General features: G+C 34.4%; 1 protein-coding gene across 1 annotated transcript in view; it reads left to right on the top strand.

The window, feature by feature from the left end:
* The first annotated feature begins 120 nt into the window (after positions 1-120).
* Positions 121-17141, top strand: part of LOC130894985 (immunoglobulin superfamily DCC subclass member 3-like) — a 72216-nt gene continuing 55195 nt past the window's right edge. The window contains exon 1 of the mRNA XM_057802068.1: positions 121-404. Coding sequence (XP_057658051.1) covers positions 332-404 — 73 coding nt within the window. The 5' untranslated portion in view covers positions 121-331. The remainder of the gene's footprint in view (positions 405-17141) is intronic.

Here is a 17141-nt window from a genome sequence, read left to right as displayed (position 1 = left end):
TCAAAAATTTTGTGTCTTCCAAACATTTGTGGATATTAGCAGGTAGTTTCTCTCTCCCACTCGGTATTATCATTTCGGCCGTTCGTTTACTTTCGAGTGCGAGGATTTCACGTGGAACCCAATCGTTAGTCCCGAACGTAGTATACGGAAAACGGAGAATTCATTTCTTTCTAGCCATGCCTAAGCCAACCCGATTTGTGGTGGCATTGAGAATATGAGAATCTACTAGTGAGGTGCCGGCGATATATTTTACTAAATACGTGTTTGTGTGTTTAGAAGTGTGGTGGGTGAAAATAAATTTTAATCAACATTTCCAAATGAATACATATATATGGCGTGGAGAATTCTTCAATTTGGCGCTTTGTTTGCAATAGGATGTACTTTGGAATCTAATTCGGATTCAGGTGAGTCTAGTCATCTTAAAATTCAAGCAGTGAAATATTGAAAACACACATTCGCGTATCAATATGGCGGTGTGTTTTGGTTCTTTTATATATCCCGATGTTTATCTTCGTTTTTATGTTACTTTATACTATTTTTGTATGTAATAACTAGTTTTGACTGTTGTGTTAGTCTCTTGTACGGTTATTTACAAAATTTACATGAAACGTGCTTCCATTTGAGCTGTCAAAACAAAAACACGATATTACATCTTACTGTCACATTTTGAAATAGTTGTTTTGTTTACGTTGCAAGTTAACACAACTTGTATCTTCATAGTTTTTTTTTGTTTTAACGAAATTTTTTAAAAGTGAAACTAGATCGTGGCTATTAAATTAATAGCGGTGACTTTTGGCCTCTTATTTTATTCAATCCAATGACATTTTATTGTTCGAATATTATTTAATTGAACCACCTACTTATTAGATGTGGATAGTCGTATCATACTTGGAATGTTTTGTTTTTAAAACGAACATTTTTTTTTTGGTCCATATATGATCTAAAGGTTACAAAAACATCTTTATTATTGTACATTACGTAAATATACTTCTTAATTGTTTTAAAATATATTTTATCGCTTGCAATTTTATTAAAATCAATATTGAGGTAAATTTTTTCCCTACTAATGCTATTAATATTTTTTTTCTCTTTACTAGAGATATTAATTATTCTAAAAATACTTTTTCGATTAAAATTATGTAGTATAGAATAAAGATTCGACTTTAATATCTTCCTCCAATTCTATTTTGTCTTTATGTGTCATAATTTCAATTTCTGATAAAGGAAAATATCCATTGCTGCCAAATCAATGAAATACTTTAGTTGTTTGGTATTATTTCTCAAGTTTTTGAGATCAGAACGTAAATTTCAGTCACCTTTTAATGTCTTATATGTTATACCACTTTTCAATTGCTTTGGAAAGCATTGTAGACACTAAATACTTTTAGATTTATTGATTCCCAGTAATCTGTTGACTATATTTATACGTGGCGTGTTGAAAACATTCAGTTTAGTTATGGTGCTCAATCTATAAATCATACTCTTAAATAAATACATCTACCTACAATAAATTCGTAGTGTAACAGTCACCGATATTATTTATCACTTCAACGCACCTACTTTTAAAATAAAAAAAAAGTGCGAGTATAGTGTGGGTACATTTATATGAAAAAAAAGCAACCAATGAAATGAATCACTTCTGCTATAAAATGGCAACACGCTTTGGTAAATCTACAAGACCAGTGCCGTCAATTTCATTCATTTAGGGACGGCATAAATAAATTTATATTTTTAATTAAAATAATATCGTTGGTCTAACACTTCAAACAATTATTTTCAACTTTTCAGTCTCTGTAACCAGAAATGTACGTTATTGTTTCTAGTTTTCTGGTTAGTACTAGTGTGAGGGCTGGTACTGCTTTTCGTTAACCGTTTTTTGGCATGTTTGGTCTCAATTCTGACAGGTCACTTTCCACATTTAGTCTTGCTCGATGTTTAGATTTTCTATTAGCCATGGTTGCAAATTCTGACTCGCATAGATAAGTTGATGAGAATTGGCTGCTTCCATTGCTATTTTTGGGTGAACAGGAATATATAGCAGCCAGAAATGTTCGAGATCCATGTTTGGAAAATCTACTTTAGCTTTCGAATCACATTGCAAGTCAATTATTTGTTCTTTAATCTGATTCAGGAGGTATATTTGGAAGCGGTCTGTTATCAATTTAAGTTCCCAGTTTTCTTAACTTATATCTTGGAAATAAGCTCCAAGTTTGTACCTCAGGGACAACAAATGCTCAGATATTAGGTCCTTCATTTCTTTAACCGAGTCTTTTGGAAGACTTTGGGCATCGGCGAGGAGGTTGTTCAATTTTGGAAAAGAAGGCAAAGTCGAAGAAGAGCCATCTTTTCAGCGAAACTCTTAATTGAATCATCTTATTGAATCAAACTTCTTATACAGTTTATCATATGGACTCATCAGGAACTTCGGTGTGAAAAAGATCTTGATCTGTGTCAAGTACTGTTCAGTACTTGAAAACTTCAACTGGATCATTTAATTTCGCGACAGTTTAGATTTGTGCTTCAACGGGCAAAAATTTGTTTGGTAGACACTTCAAAAAACACTATCGAACTCTATAATACACAGTGTTTCATGGCTCGAAATGAACTGACACAGACAAAAGCGTTGGAAACATACATAATCCACCTTTTGATGTACTGGGTTTTCCAATAAGAGCTGTTATTTTGAACAGCCCGCTATTTCGGTAAATGTCACTTTCGAAGCTGTCATTTTTTGACATTTGACAAGTAGAAACTACGCCATTAATGAAAATGGAACGATACACGCTTCAAAAACGCATTGAAGTTATTAAAATTCACTATAAAAATGGTGAAAGTTTGGCAGAGACGGTTCGTAAAACTAAAACATTTTTGGGTCGACGTGAAGCACCTTCTCGGACCGCAATACAGAAATTGGTGGAAAAATTTGAGCTGTCGGGACAAGTTAGTGATGTGAAGAATAAAACCCGTGCACGTCGCTCAAAAACAACCGAGAATATTGCTGCTGTAGCCCAAAGTGTTGAAGAAAACCCAGGTTTGTCCATTCCTCGTCGTTCTTTGGAATTAGCCATTCCACAAACGTCATTACACCGTATTTTGCATAAAGACTTGGGTCTTAAGGCGTATAAAGTTCAGTTAACACAAGAACTTAAGCCGGCCGATCATCAACAACGTCGTGTCTTTGCGGATTGGGTCCTTGAAATGCATGAAAATGATCCGGAATTTCATCGAAAAATCATCTTAACTGATGAGGCCCATTTCCACCTTGGTGGTTACGTCAATAAACAAAATTGTCGAATCTGGGGCTCGGAAAACCCAAGAGTTATTGTTGAAAATCCTCTCCATCCTCAACGCGTGACTGTTTTGTGCGATTTATGGTCTGGCGGTGTCATTGGACCCTACTTTTTCGAAAATGAGGCTGGAGCAACAGTTACGGTGAATGGATTGCGCTATCGAGAGATTATTGATGATTTTTCATGGCCGGAATTGGATGATATTGATTTGGACAACGTTTACTTTCAACAAGACGGCGCTACGTGCCACACAAGCAACGAAACCATCGATCTTTTACGGGAAAAATTTCTCTCGAAGAGGTGATCACAATTGGCCACCGAGATCTTGTGATTTAACACCTTGCGACTTTTTCCTTTGGGGCCACGTCTACGCCAACAGTCCAGCATCGATTCAAGACCTCAAAGATGGAATTCGTGAGGCTATCGAGGACATAGGGCAGCCGTTTTGCAATTTGGTTACGGAAAATTTCGTGAAATATAATATGGTCCTGTAAGGGCAGTCGTGGCGGCCATTTGGCTGATGTTGGGTTCCATTATTAACGGCATACCTTCCTCTTTATAATGAAATAAACATCCGATCATTTATCTCAAAAAATGGCATTGGAAAACTCCTTATTAATGCTTCTAAATGTTTTTGATTTTAGGTCTGTTTTAAAACGTTTTTTTTTTTTAATAATTTTAAAACAGAAAATACCTAAAATCGAGAACATTTAGAACTTCCTCCTTTTGAAAGTTATGGTGAAATTCGCAAGCCAGACTATTTCCTAATATTGCGGTTTAAGCTTATTTTATATATTTTGATGTTGGAATCGAGCATCAACACAAACACCGGGCTCCCCATGTGAGCTTTTTTATATCTACGGTTCGGTTCGGTTTTTTTGTTGACCAGTGTATTCGGAGTATTTTTACACTACACTGTAGGTACTATGCCCCGGTAATTGTCCGAACTAACTAATCCGAAAGTTTCTGTCAATATCTAGAAACGAAAAAAGATTATTAGGTTATTTTTTTGAATACACTGTATTATAATTGTGTGAATGCGATAGTGTTGCAACTAATTCCAATTTTTTTAAAGCACGTACCTGCATCTGGTAATGCCCGCGTTATTTCAATGATACTTTATGAACCTTACCTTGACCTTTTTTTTTTCTTTGCTCATATTATACAGAACAACCGCAGAGCAGAAACAGCGAAAACAACACAAGTTGCGCTAAGGAGTTGAAATCTAGATAACCCGAGTCATAATATGCCATTGAAAACTTTACCTACGAGGCGATATCGAAAAGTAATAACTTTCAACATCATTAGTGCTTATATCCATAAAATCTATATTGATAGGGTATTTGACAGTGATAGAAAATGATTTATGGCTCATAAATGACTAAAACAGACATTTTTTCGTTCCTGTATGCTGTACTTAAGCGTGTAAATAAATAGTTTTTCAAGTTGTTTTATTGACAAAGTATTAATACACTGAGGCACTATACATCACTTATCAGTTTTAAAAGGCATTTTATAACACTAAACAAAGCCGTTAACTGCTTAAAAGTTTACTATGTACTGACGTCAGTGCACTTCCAGATTGATAAGTAATGGTTCTAGCCGAAAAACTTGATTTCAAATGTAATAATTTTATGTATAAATTCATTGCAAACTTTTTGGGTAACATGTCTTTGGTTATTCGAAATTTTCCTTGAAAATGACAAAGTTTTATGAAAATCTACGAGGACAGTCCCAGAAGTACCTGACACAATAAAAAAATCACTAAAATTTTGGTAAAAAATATATTTATTAACCATTATCTGCTGACATCACCTCTTCATTGTTGAAAATCTTTGACCACCGACCCATTTTTTCAAGTCTGAGAACAGAAAATAATCCGAAATGGGTAAATCTGGTAAATAGGGTTCATGAGGTAGCAATTCAAATTTTAATTTATTAATTTTGGCCATTACAATAAGGGATGTGTGAGCACTTTCTTCTTAGCCAAATACGGCCGTTTTGGTCTGATTTCTTTGCTCAAACGTTGCAATAAGCATCCCAAAAAACTAATCCCATAACGTTGCCTGTTTCTGGAACGGTTTTTGCCTTCTTCGGAACCTTTTCAGTCCCTTATTTTGTTTCGAGTGTGATGTAATGGATCCACGTTTCCTCCATGGCTCAAAAAATCGGCTTTATTTCTGGAAACATCTTCATGATGCTGTTTTGAGACAATATTCGATCAGATAACCTATTGGATATTGTAAAACTTTAAAAGCGACATCGACATTATGATTTGAATGAAGTTTTCGTACAAAACGAAACTTCATAGCGAACCCGACCGCGTCATAATCGCTGTCCACGTTTGTTTAAAACGTCTTCGGCTTTGTGATAAAAACTTGAAAGGTTTCCATATTCTCCGCACCATTTCTTCATACACACAGAGCATGATTATTCGCACCTAGCTCCATCTACTACCAGGACAAAAATGGACGTTATAGGGTCGGAAACTGGGAGAAAGGGAGTCGAAGCCACACGCCAGTCTCGCCAAATCCTAGCGTCCGCAACTCCATGGGAACGTTATTTTACGCTCAACCCTCGTACTTGCGGAATAACATCTTCGATCATATTGGACATATAGGATATCGATAAATGTATTTTACGACATTAAAAACATCAGATTAGTGTTTTTTTTTTCCTTTATTATGATTTTAAACCGAGAAGATAAATATTTCAAACGATTCTACGTATTTTTATTTTTTGTATGTTCTGCTGAACACCTTATATATAAAAAAGTCGCAAACACTATTACGCGTCTGCGTTTCTAAATTTAATAACTTCTTGAAAATACAATAGGGACTAATACCTTTTATTTTGTGTCCCTGTCATTTCTGATAAACATAAATGTATTATCAGTAATCAGATTCCTCTTAACCTTATCTCATCTTTTTGATACGGTGTCGTCGTCCTCTTTTTCACTCTTTAACTAACATTTGCAATGTAATCAAGCGAGCTAGGCAACAAAACACTATATTTGATCGACAATTTTCTCAGGTTACGGATACGGTTCATTATATCATGTTTGTTTTTATATAATTTGATAGATTTGTCGATGTTTTTTTTGCACTTTATCATAACTAAATTACGAATTAAGAAAAAGAGAATACTCACTAGAATTACGAGTAAATATTTATATGTTTATTTCGATTTAGTCACTTCCGGTTTCGAGGCTTGTACATAAAATGAAAATCCCAACGAATTTTTATGTTTATTAACATCGAATAATACATGTATGGAAAGCTTAGACTTCCCTCTATTTTTCGACATAATCGCCGTTTAGATCAATGAAATTTTGCTTAAGGTGTACCATCTTCTTCATGCTTAAGTCGTAGCATCTGGCGCCGCCTCGCGAAATTAGATTAAAACCTAAAATGAGAAGTTTTAAGCTTTGCAGGTTGTGAATTGCGTCCCTCTCAAATGTTTCTTTAACCCAGCGAAGTGATGGTAATCACTGGTGACTAAATCTGGTTTGTTTGGTGGGTTTAAGGCAGTATTCCATTCGAATCTGTACGTCCATTTGCACACATGTTGCCCACTCCTACACTTTTCCCTATACATCTTACACAACTGGGAATTAATGTCCACCTGAGGTAGGTTTTTTTGCACACGAAAAACGGATCACACAGCCTTTCAGGTTCTAATCCAAACAAACTAACGATTTTTGGTTAGACTCAGTTTTATTTACTTGATAAAATGAATTTAAAATACAAGCCAATTTTTCAAGGGTTCTAAGACAAGAATAAACGCTGTAGAAAGCTCATCGGGGCAGTTAACTGGGAGAAGGGGGGCTAAGCTACACGACAGTCTCACAAAATCTCGTCTAACTGCGTTCCTAGAATCTACAGCTTCCTGGGAATGAAGAGACCCGTGGTCCACAACTAAACGTAATTTTCTTGGTCTTGAACATCTATTTGTTCCTAATTTTCTGATTGCCACCTTCCGCTATTCATTTTACAAGATAAAAGTGCCCGAATAACTTCTATTGGACGTTCCTTAGGTAAACTGGCCAATATTGAATTGCCTTTGCATACCACCAGGACGCTAAGTCCTGCCAAAACATTATATAACAAATAAATAATAATAAATAAATAATAATAAATAAATAATAATAAATAAAATAATTTAATGTGTACCTTCCGGAATCGAAAGTTTCCCACGTCAGTCAACCCACATAAGGTCTGGATATCCCCGTTGATGTGGCCGATATGTTGTTTCGACAAATGTCACATGCCATACAGCCCATCGGCGATCAGAATTGACCCTCTACATCGTGTGATTTAACACCATTGGATTTATTACTATAGGGTTATCCAAAATCTCAGGATTCAACGGAGATTCAACGTTGCAGCAACGAAATTCAGCCACGTTCATGCAGAATTGTCTTGTATAATTTCGACTAACGAGTACATATGTGTATATACAGGGTGTTTCGGGACTTGATGCCTTTGAAGTCGCGAAATCAGAGCTTATATTTAAGCATATTAAGTTTTGATTAAATAATTTTGCGCTATTGTCTAAAAGACAGGGACGGCTCATGCCCAATGGTTAACAATCGGTAACTTTTACAGGGACAATGTAAAGATAGCAAAAATAAGTTTTTTAATCGATTTTTTAACAAAAATGTACAATTTATGTAATTAACACGAAGTTCGACAGTATGCAAGTCAATTGACAATGTTCAATTGTGTTTTAATACCTCCTGTAAGTATTTTCAATAAAAAAATACAATTTATGATAATTTTCTTCAGAATGTTTCTTTATGACGAACATGTAAAACGATCTAAAAATCTACATATCTCCTAAACTAGGAATTCTATCGAGTTAAATAAATTGTACATTTTTGTTAAAAAATCGATTGATAAATTTCATTTCTGCCATCTTTAGATTGTACAGGTTGTCCTTGTAAAAGTTATCGATTGTTAACCATTGGACGTGAGCCGCTTCTGGTCTTCAAATAGTAGTGTAGAATTATTTATTCTGCCTAAAAATTTTTATAAAACTAGGGGTCGTATGAGAAATTATTTTTATGTCATTTAATTTTTTCACGTCATCTACTCGCTCCCGAAATTTTTGCACCAAGTCCCGGAATACCTTGTATATACGAATATTAATATTAAAATATTAAAAAATGTCAGTTTGATGACAAACCGCCCTCGTATATAGAAGATAAATATATATGAACGATATATGAACCAAAATACAACTTGGACGTCGTTTATTTCAAGTATGTATTGAATAATAACGAGTCCCTTTACCCTTTGATCATGTCGGGTCTTGTTTTGATTATATTTGACGATCTTTTGTTATTATTTCATTTCCTTAACGTTCCCAGATTTGCGTCCTGTCGGACCAGTTCGTCCGTTTTGTTATTTTATTATTTCGTTCCTTTTGCCAACCAATAAAAAAAAATCGGAATCGAATTTCGCATCTCCTTTGCCGAAAAACTCCCCCTGTCCCTCCTTCTTTATATATACATACAGAAAAAACGAACAGGGCAACAGGACAGGACTACACGTCAGTTCAAAAATTTAGGTGAAATATATTTATCCATTTTGTACCAAAATTTCCGATTTTTTTCCACAATCCATCTTTTTCCACTTTTAGTCCGGTCAAATTAAACCAAAAAATAGGAGTGAAGCTACATAAATTCCCATCAAGCTGAAAATCAGTAAAATCGTTTAAAATACGAAACAAAAGAAAATTTGAAGGCTCCCAAAATTTTATTCAAGGTCAAAGGTAAAAAAAATGAGTTTTTGGCAATTATCAGCAAAACCGTAAGTTTTATCATAAAAATACCTTAGACGAAAATTGTAGATCATAAAATTATCTACAAAAAACGTATTAATACTTTTTTCCCTACAAGCCACCGTTTCTGAGATATAACGATTCAAAAAGTTTGAAAGTTGCAAAGCTGCAAAATAACATCGTCGAAATTTAGCAGCATTTCGTCAATTGATTATCTATTTGATGAAATTATGACAGTTCCAATCAGTCAACAGAAATTACTTACAAATACTCACAACAATTTCGATTTACTGCTGAGAATATATTGATGAAACCGTTAAAATAAAATTTGAATTCTTTGTATGGAAAAATTTTTATTCAAGGTCAAAGGAGTTTTTAGCAATTATAAGCAAAACGGTAAGTTTTATCCTAAAAATACCTTAGACGAAAATTGTAGATCATTAAATTATCTACAAAAAACGTATTAATACTTTTTTTCATACGAGCCACCGTTTCTGAGATATCACGATTCAAAAATTTGTAAAAGTTATAATGTTGGATGGTAAAACCATTAAATACGACAACTTTTACAAAATGTTTTATCATTATATGTCAGAAACGAAGGCTCGTACGAAAAAAAGTATTGATACGTTTTTTGTAGATAATTTTATAATCTACAATTTTCATTTAAGGTATTTTCATGATAAAACTTACCGTTTTGCTGATAATCACGAAAAACTAATTATTTTTACCTTTGACCTTGAATAAAATTTTCTCCATACACGGAAATGATGGGGAACATTCAAATTTTATTTTCAATTGTACTTTAAACAATTTAATTGATTTTCAGCTTGATGGGAATTTATGTAACTTCGAATGTCTAAATTGACCGGACTATTTAGAATTTACAGAAGATTACGTACAGCTCTCCAAGTTTGACTAGAGTGAAACAAGACTAGACCATTGAGCCAGCAGAATGTGGCAATCCTGACCTAAACCAACCTATTTTTATCCAACAAGATATGTGAGCTCTATATTACGAGGGTGGCCCGAAATTTATGAATAAACGCGTGGAAAATTTAGTGTCGTAAAAGCAGCTGCACCGGATATTAAATTATTCTACGTAGTTCTGCGTAATCATTTAGTATACTTACAGTCATATATCTTGCAAAACGCATAATTATTCGCTTTTTGGTCAAAGATAATATAAAAAATTCAGCGCTGTAGAAAAAGAGATCGACACGGTACTGTACGCGATATCGTTGAAGAATTGGGCATTATCGTAGATAATATTGAGCAAATCATTCATGAAAAGTTCGGTTATCGCAAAATTTCAACCAGATTGGTGCCAAGACTTCTGAATTTTCAGTGTTAGGTATATCACACATCACAAAGGCCAGTTAAAGCGAAGATTACACTATTAGCTCGGAAGGTTTTGCGTACTCTGTTTTGGTAGATAAAAGGAGGATTTTCTCACTGAAAAACGATCAGTGAAAGTGCAGTTTTATCGCAAACTCCTCAAAAATAGATCAAAACGACGATATTGCTGCAAGACAACTCGGCTTAGCCCGATTTGTCTTCATATAAATGGTTCCTTGAAAAAGGCACTTGGCGGACTGCGATTCCTGTAAAACTGTAAGAAATTTCAGCTCTGTAACTTGATACTGTACCACCCTCGTAATCAAATGTTGAGCAACTTATTTTTCTGGCAAATAAGTAGCTCAACAATTTTTTTTCCCAATTTTGCCCATTTGGCATCACCAATTCTACGGAGATGGAGACTAGATTGAAAAATATTATTAAGCCAAAAAATTATTTCTGAATAGTGATATACGAGTTTAAATAAATAATATAAAATCAAATTCGACCCTGTTCTTTTTTTTTGCAAACTTCTACTTAACATTCATTCCTGTTATGAAAATCTGGTCCATCTGGTCGGTACTTTTCTAGAATATAATATGGCGCGTCTTTTGTGCGTTGTCCATTTATTTTTGGGGATCCAACTCTCCATTACTGACCCAGACAAACTGATTATCATTCAGGTGGTCAAGCAAGGACCACTTGTTTTTCAAAAGGTGCTAATTCCGAACAATTACAATAAAAGATTCAACGATACACTGAAATTTATAAACAATTCCACCAAAAGGTTTTGAACAGAGTTCGCAAATAATCAGACACACAATTTTCGATTGGAACTATGAATGGGTACCTCAGATGAACCAAACACACGGATTATACAATGAAAACAGCGATAAATTTTTCCATATTGAATTCGCACGAATATAAAATTCGAAGAGGTGCAAACTACAAGACCCCCAGAGGGCGAACCATAGCGAAGATGACGATTCAATCTTCACATGTACAGACCAAGAAACTTGATCGAATTTGTGAATCGTATTGGTTGGAGTTTTAGAGCTGGCGAAGCTTCTTTATAGGATAAACCTAAAGTTTTCTCATTGTTAAAACAGAGCCACTCCAACCGAATTTATCATTACCAACTGGTGAATCACTCGAAACTTTACTATCAGCTTCTACTACAAGATACAAACCATTTTAAAGAAACACCTCGGATTATTAAAGAAGAGGAATGTTTTAAACAACACGTGAAGCTACAGGATAACCAAAATTTCAAATAGAAAATCGAGATGAACTGTGTCGAAGCAAACTTTGAAACCTTTTAAAAGTAATAGTTTTCCAAAAAGTTTTATTCTAATAGAAAGAAACGATGTTGTAGTATGGACAAGGAATTATCTAAGGATATGGACCAACGAATGATATAGATCGTAAAATTAGGTGGGTTTAATATTTTGACGGTTTTTGCGACCTTGGTAACGAACTATTCTAGTTTTTTTAGAAATTTTCATCGGTAAAAGAAGTTTTGTTTTCAAAACGAATTATTCTGAACTCGAACTACTTGATTATGAAGTCGATCTGTTTAGGGGATGATTTTGCAGGCAGACATTAGTCGTGGGTGTTTTCCGGCTCGATTATTTTAATCTCAGAAGGCTCTAAAGTATCATTTCGCGTTGAAGGGTATCCAGGAGGAGAAACCTCATGAACTTCGAGCTACTAACGAATCACTGAATATGAGAAAGGTCCCAGAAGCACTTGGAGGTAGTTGCTTGACAAATACCACAGCATCGCAGCGGTTGACCAAATGAGGTGACGACTCCAGAAATGTTGAAGAAAATCCAAAGGCATTTCAAAAAGTGCGGTATATCGGATATTAACTGGAAGTTTGGACATGAGAAAGCTAGACCATGGTCTATGTGGAACTTCACATCAAAACAATAGACTGAAAAGGGCTCCAAAGACGACAAAGACCGTTTCATCTGCAGGCAAGGTCAAAGGCTAAAAGGATATTACGTTGAAAAATGAAAATTTTTGTGTTTTCTTTTTTGAACCATCCTCAATGGGCGATCACTGTGCAGAGGACATGAACTTGAGAAAGCTACGTCCGTTATATATTTCAATAAAATGGAAACTGCAGTCTAGAAGAAAATTCAACCAAGTTATCAATGGAATATATCTTGCATGAAATAACGATTTTTCTTATGATCGTTAATTCAAATAATAATATTATAAAAACATAATAATAATAATAACAATGTAACCGATAAGAAATTCTATGTCAAAGCCGGAAACGGTCAAGGTTAACTAGATACACATATTTACGTGTTATTACTTGATACTACCATAACAATACATTGGCGGAATCATTCCTTTTAGTTGTGTACAGTGCTGCACGAATGTTTTATTACCTCTTAGAAACAACCCATCCCCCAATTTTTTTTTTCATAAAAAAATTCGTGAAAAGTGAAAGTCAGACGACAAATTTTCATTAAGAGAAAAAAAATGCATCGTCGAAATGAATTTATTGAAAGAAATTACAAAAAAAGATTCGAAGAAGTGTTCAAATCGAAGCCCATCAATTCCAAATTCTTTTTCAGTTACAAGTCGGCGCGTGATCCAAAACCGCGATCCTCTAGAAGGCCCCACAGGAAGAAATCACAGGGTGTCCTTGAGGATTAATCAACGAAACCTGGTCTGCCAATCCATTCTCCAAAATGAACATTAAGGTACTGCCGCACACATAACGCGGTGAAGCTTCATCCTGCATGAAAAGACGGATGTTCGCGAGTGTTGGATCGTTGTCCATTTGCCAAAGTAAATCTTCGGACATTTCCCGTAACTTGACCCTTAAAAAAGTACGAACATACGGCATAGTATGCTTCCCACACACACACACACCTCGGGCAGGTTTGATTCTTCTTCAATGAAGACGTGCGAGCTCTGGTCGTTTTCAGTATGCCGATTAACCGTACCGGTTGAAGCTCGAAGGTTGCTTAATCTGATTACGGTTCCTTCTGACTGCATCTGAGGTACCACTCGCTAAATTGTAATCTGCGATCGAAATCATCTTCGTGGAAGAGACCCTGACGGTAAATTCGATATCGCACGCGTTTCAGTGCCACTGTTTCAGTATTTTCGTTAGTTATTACAGATACCGATCATCCGCGTCGACAACAGAGCCCGTTTTTAAGTATTTCTAGTACGTTTTCCACACTGGAAGGTTGAACGATTTGGTAGCGGCGAGTTCGGAAATTGTTGTTTCGATCGAGTTACCGGACTTACGACTAGTTCACATATGACATTTTTGACATTTATATACGTATACGAGGTGTGGCTAATAATTAACGAGACCGATGATATAAAATACTTTATTTTGATATTACGTATACTTATTTATTATCACTTTCAATATATATCGCTACATCGCTCCACGCGAATCTTTCATGGTTCTAAACAGTGCAGGAAGTCTCTTTCTGTCGGCTCTTTTAGGACGTTAGCGACAAACATTCATTGCCCTGCACATGTTTCAATGAATTAAAAGTTTCCGTTTGCAGTTTTTCCACGTTCCACGTGAATTTCACAGCCCCTATACAAACGAAGGCAACTGCTACTCTGATTTGTATACGGACACGGTAGACATCGTATTCGAAAGAGTAGGCTTCAGGCTAAACAGCTGACAGTCGCTAACTTTTTGCTGGAGACCTTTGAACGCGAGCCCGCGACTTTTTTTGCTCACAAGTGTCTTTAAGACGTTTTATTATATGTAAAGTTATGATTTTGTACGTTGGAAGCGTTTTGCGCTTCTTATCCTAACGCTATACGAGTAATAATAAATAAAAAATGATAATTATGTGTTCAATTTTACCGTTATAGAGATCGTAAGTGTTATTAGTTCCGCATCGTGGACCACCCTCTTAATTTTCGTTCCAATCGACTCCGTACCCACACGTGATTTCTTCAAACTTCATATTAATATAACTGGAATTAATTTAATAAATTGGGGTAACTGAAATTTTACATAAATATCCAAAAGAATAGTTTTACCATTACAATTGAAGCTTGGCTCAACATACTATCCATAATTATGAACTAACTCCTCTAAACAAACTCCTTTATATACCCAAACGAACAAATAAACAAAAAGACCTTCCTAGAAATTAATTCTGAATAAAAAGAACATAAACAAGTCGCCGCTGTTTATAAAAAGCGTCGCAAGTTCGTCAAATTTCAGAATTCCATTATAACCGGACAGGACCGGTCACACGGTCACATGTCGTGGATTAGTTCGTCATGATAATTAAAAGATGGAAGATATTAGAAGTTGTTGTTATGAATTTAACTCAGAAAAACAAAGAATAATGCTAAGAAAAATACTGAAAAGAAATTATTGTATTTAAGAGCTGCGAGTGGTAATCGTCAGTGTCTACCAATTATCCAGTACATCCAAGTTTATCTTCTGTCAAGATGTATAGTATTTGGTAGTGTCTGTCTCTGCTAGTTGCGTGTTGTTTAGAAAGAAGGGTGGACATGTCCCTGGGCGTAATATAACTGTCATATGGGTAGATTTTGTCTCATTTTTCATCTTGGGGAAAGGGATGCTCCTCGAGGATTAGTGTGAGAGGTAATAAAGGCCTTGTCGTCTGCGTAAGTGGCACCTGAAACCCATCAGGTATAGTACTGATTAAAGCTGGGCAATTATCAAAAAATATAATCGATTATCGATCAAGCGAAAATAATCGATAAATCGGAAACAATCGATTAATCGAAAATCGGAAATAAAGCTTCAAAAAGACCGATTGCGGTTTGATTCCTACAAAAAATAAGATAAAGATCGAGTATACCACTAGGAACATTATGGTTTGATTTCCAATAAAAACAAACCAAATAATGAACCTACAGGACATATTTGTAAGTAAGATTCTGAAAAATTGTACGAAAAATATTGTGTATGCCATCGCCGCGAAACTTCAAGATTATCTTATCGATATTTTTATATTTTCCGATTGATCGATGTTTTTCGATTATTTGATTTATCGATTACCGATTATTTTTCAAAATATATATCGATTAATCAATCACCCGATTAATCGATTATTTTGCCCACCCCAATTCCTTAGTACTGATCCAAGGGACAGGATGGAAAGGGTGTAAAAACACCTAGACACTAAACACATACAAAAATACGATTTTTCCATATTATAAAGGGTCATAAAGTGGAGACCAATGGAAAATAGACCGAGAATACCGATATCTATATATGAAAACGAAAAAATCAGTCGTTGTCGGGTAGATAGGACAATAGTTCCAATTTTCACCATTGAAATTCTTCAATTTATAACAGGCATTTTTTCATAACAAGGTTCCCACTTTCCCCTACCTATTGTTTAAAGATTTTTTCAAGAATTCGATTATTATATATAAAATGTCACTTAATTGGGTAAATTAATGAAAAAATTGCATTTTTAATCCGATATTTTCAAATACGCCCATTCTTAGTTTAAAAGTTTTCAAGTGGCGCCATCTTCGACAACCAAATGTTTTATAAAAATATTAACAAAGAATTAACTGTGATGATAGTTGACTTCATTATTAATATAATAAAAAATAATGCGCAATTAATTTTATAAAGATGATTCAATTGATTTCGTAACTGGTTTATAGTGTACATATTTACAGTTCAACGACATTGAAAAATAGGTTTTTTTGACGTTAAGTAAATTGACTTTATGTGCTTCGTTTTGTGTTCATAAAATAGGCCAAGATATAGATAAAAAAATTTGAAAATATAAAACAAGAATGGTCTCCGAGTACCTGGTCGAACCTACAGATGGCGGTAGTTGCTTCCACGGTAATTGTACACTTTCACGGTCACCTGGTTTTTTGGCTCTAGAAAATCGAAAAATGAATGGATTTTAATGATCTTGGTCTCGAAATGTTCCATTTTACGGCGGATTTATAAAAAAAATTAGTAGAAATAGATGGAATGAAAATTTATCGTAGTTTTACTGTTTTAAATCGTAAAAAAAAACGGTTTTTGCAAAATAATCCTTTACAAAAAATTATCTCATTATCAGATAAAGTTCTTATATTTTTTTTTGTATTCTACATAAATTAATAAACAATTTAAAAAAAAAATCCAAAAAGAATGATTTTTTCAGTTTTTGTAGCTTAAAATGAAATCGATGAAAAACAATCAATTTTCGTGAATAGTTTCGTGCTATATTCTTCGATGTTAATAGTTTTTGGACCATTAAAAATCGAAAAATAGATAAATTTTATAATTTTGGTCTCAAAATGTTCCATTTTACGACGAATTTATAAAAAACACAAGGGTAGTGGCTGAATTTGCGGTTTTTAATAGTTTTAAACCTTAAATAGTAGAAAAACTTTTTTTCAAAATATTCATTTTTTTATGTAAATTGCGAAAAAAAATATACGAACTTGATTCCACGACGTCAGAAACAGTTACGAAGGATTATATGTAGAAAGTCATTTTTTTTTGCATTTAAAGTCATGAAACTGTAAAAAATATTTATTTTTTTTAATTTTCGTATTTTTTTTGATAAATCCGCCGTAAAATGGAACATTTTGAGACCAAGATCATTAAAATCCATCCATTTTTCGATTTTCTAGAGCCAAAAAACCAGATGACCGTGAAAGTGTATAATTACCAATACCACTGTTTTAGAAAATATCCAATATATACAGTAGATGTTTCAAGTTTGAAGACTCCAC

This window comes from Diorhabda carinulata, chromosome 6 (assembly GCF_026250575.1).
Source record: "Diorhabda carinulata isolate Delta chromosome 6, icDioCari1.1, whole genome shotgun sequence".
Taxonomy (NCBI): domain Eukaryota; kingdom Metazoa; phylum Arthropoda; class Insecta; order Coleoptera; family Chrysomelidae; genus Diorhabda; species Diorhabda carinulata.
The sequence above is the reverse complement of the archived record's forward strand: the minus strand, read 5'-3'. Positions and strand labels throughout refer to the sequence as shown.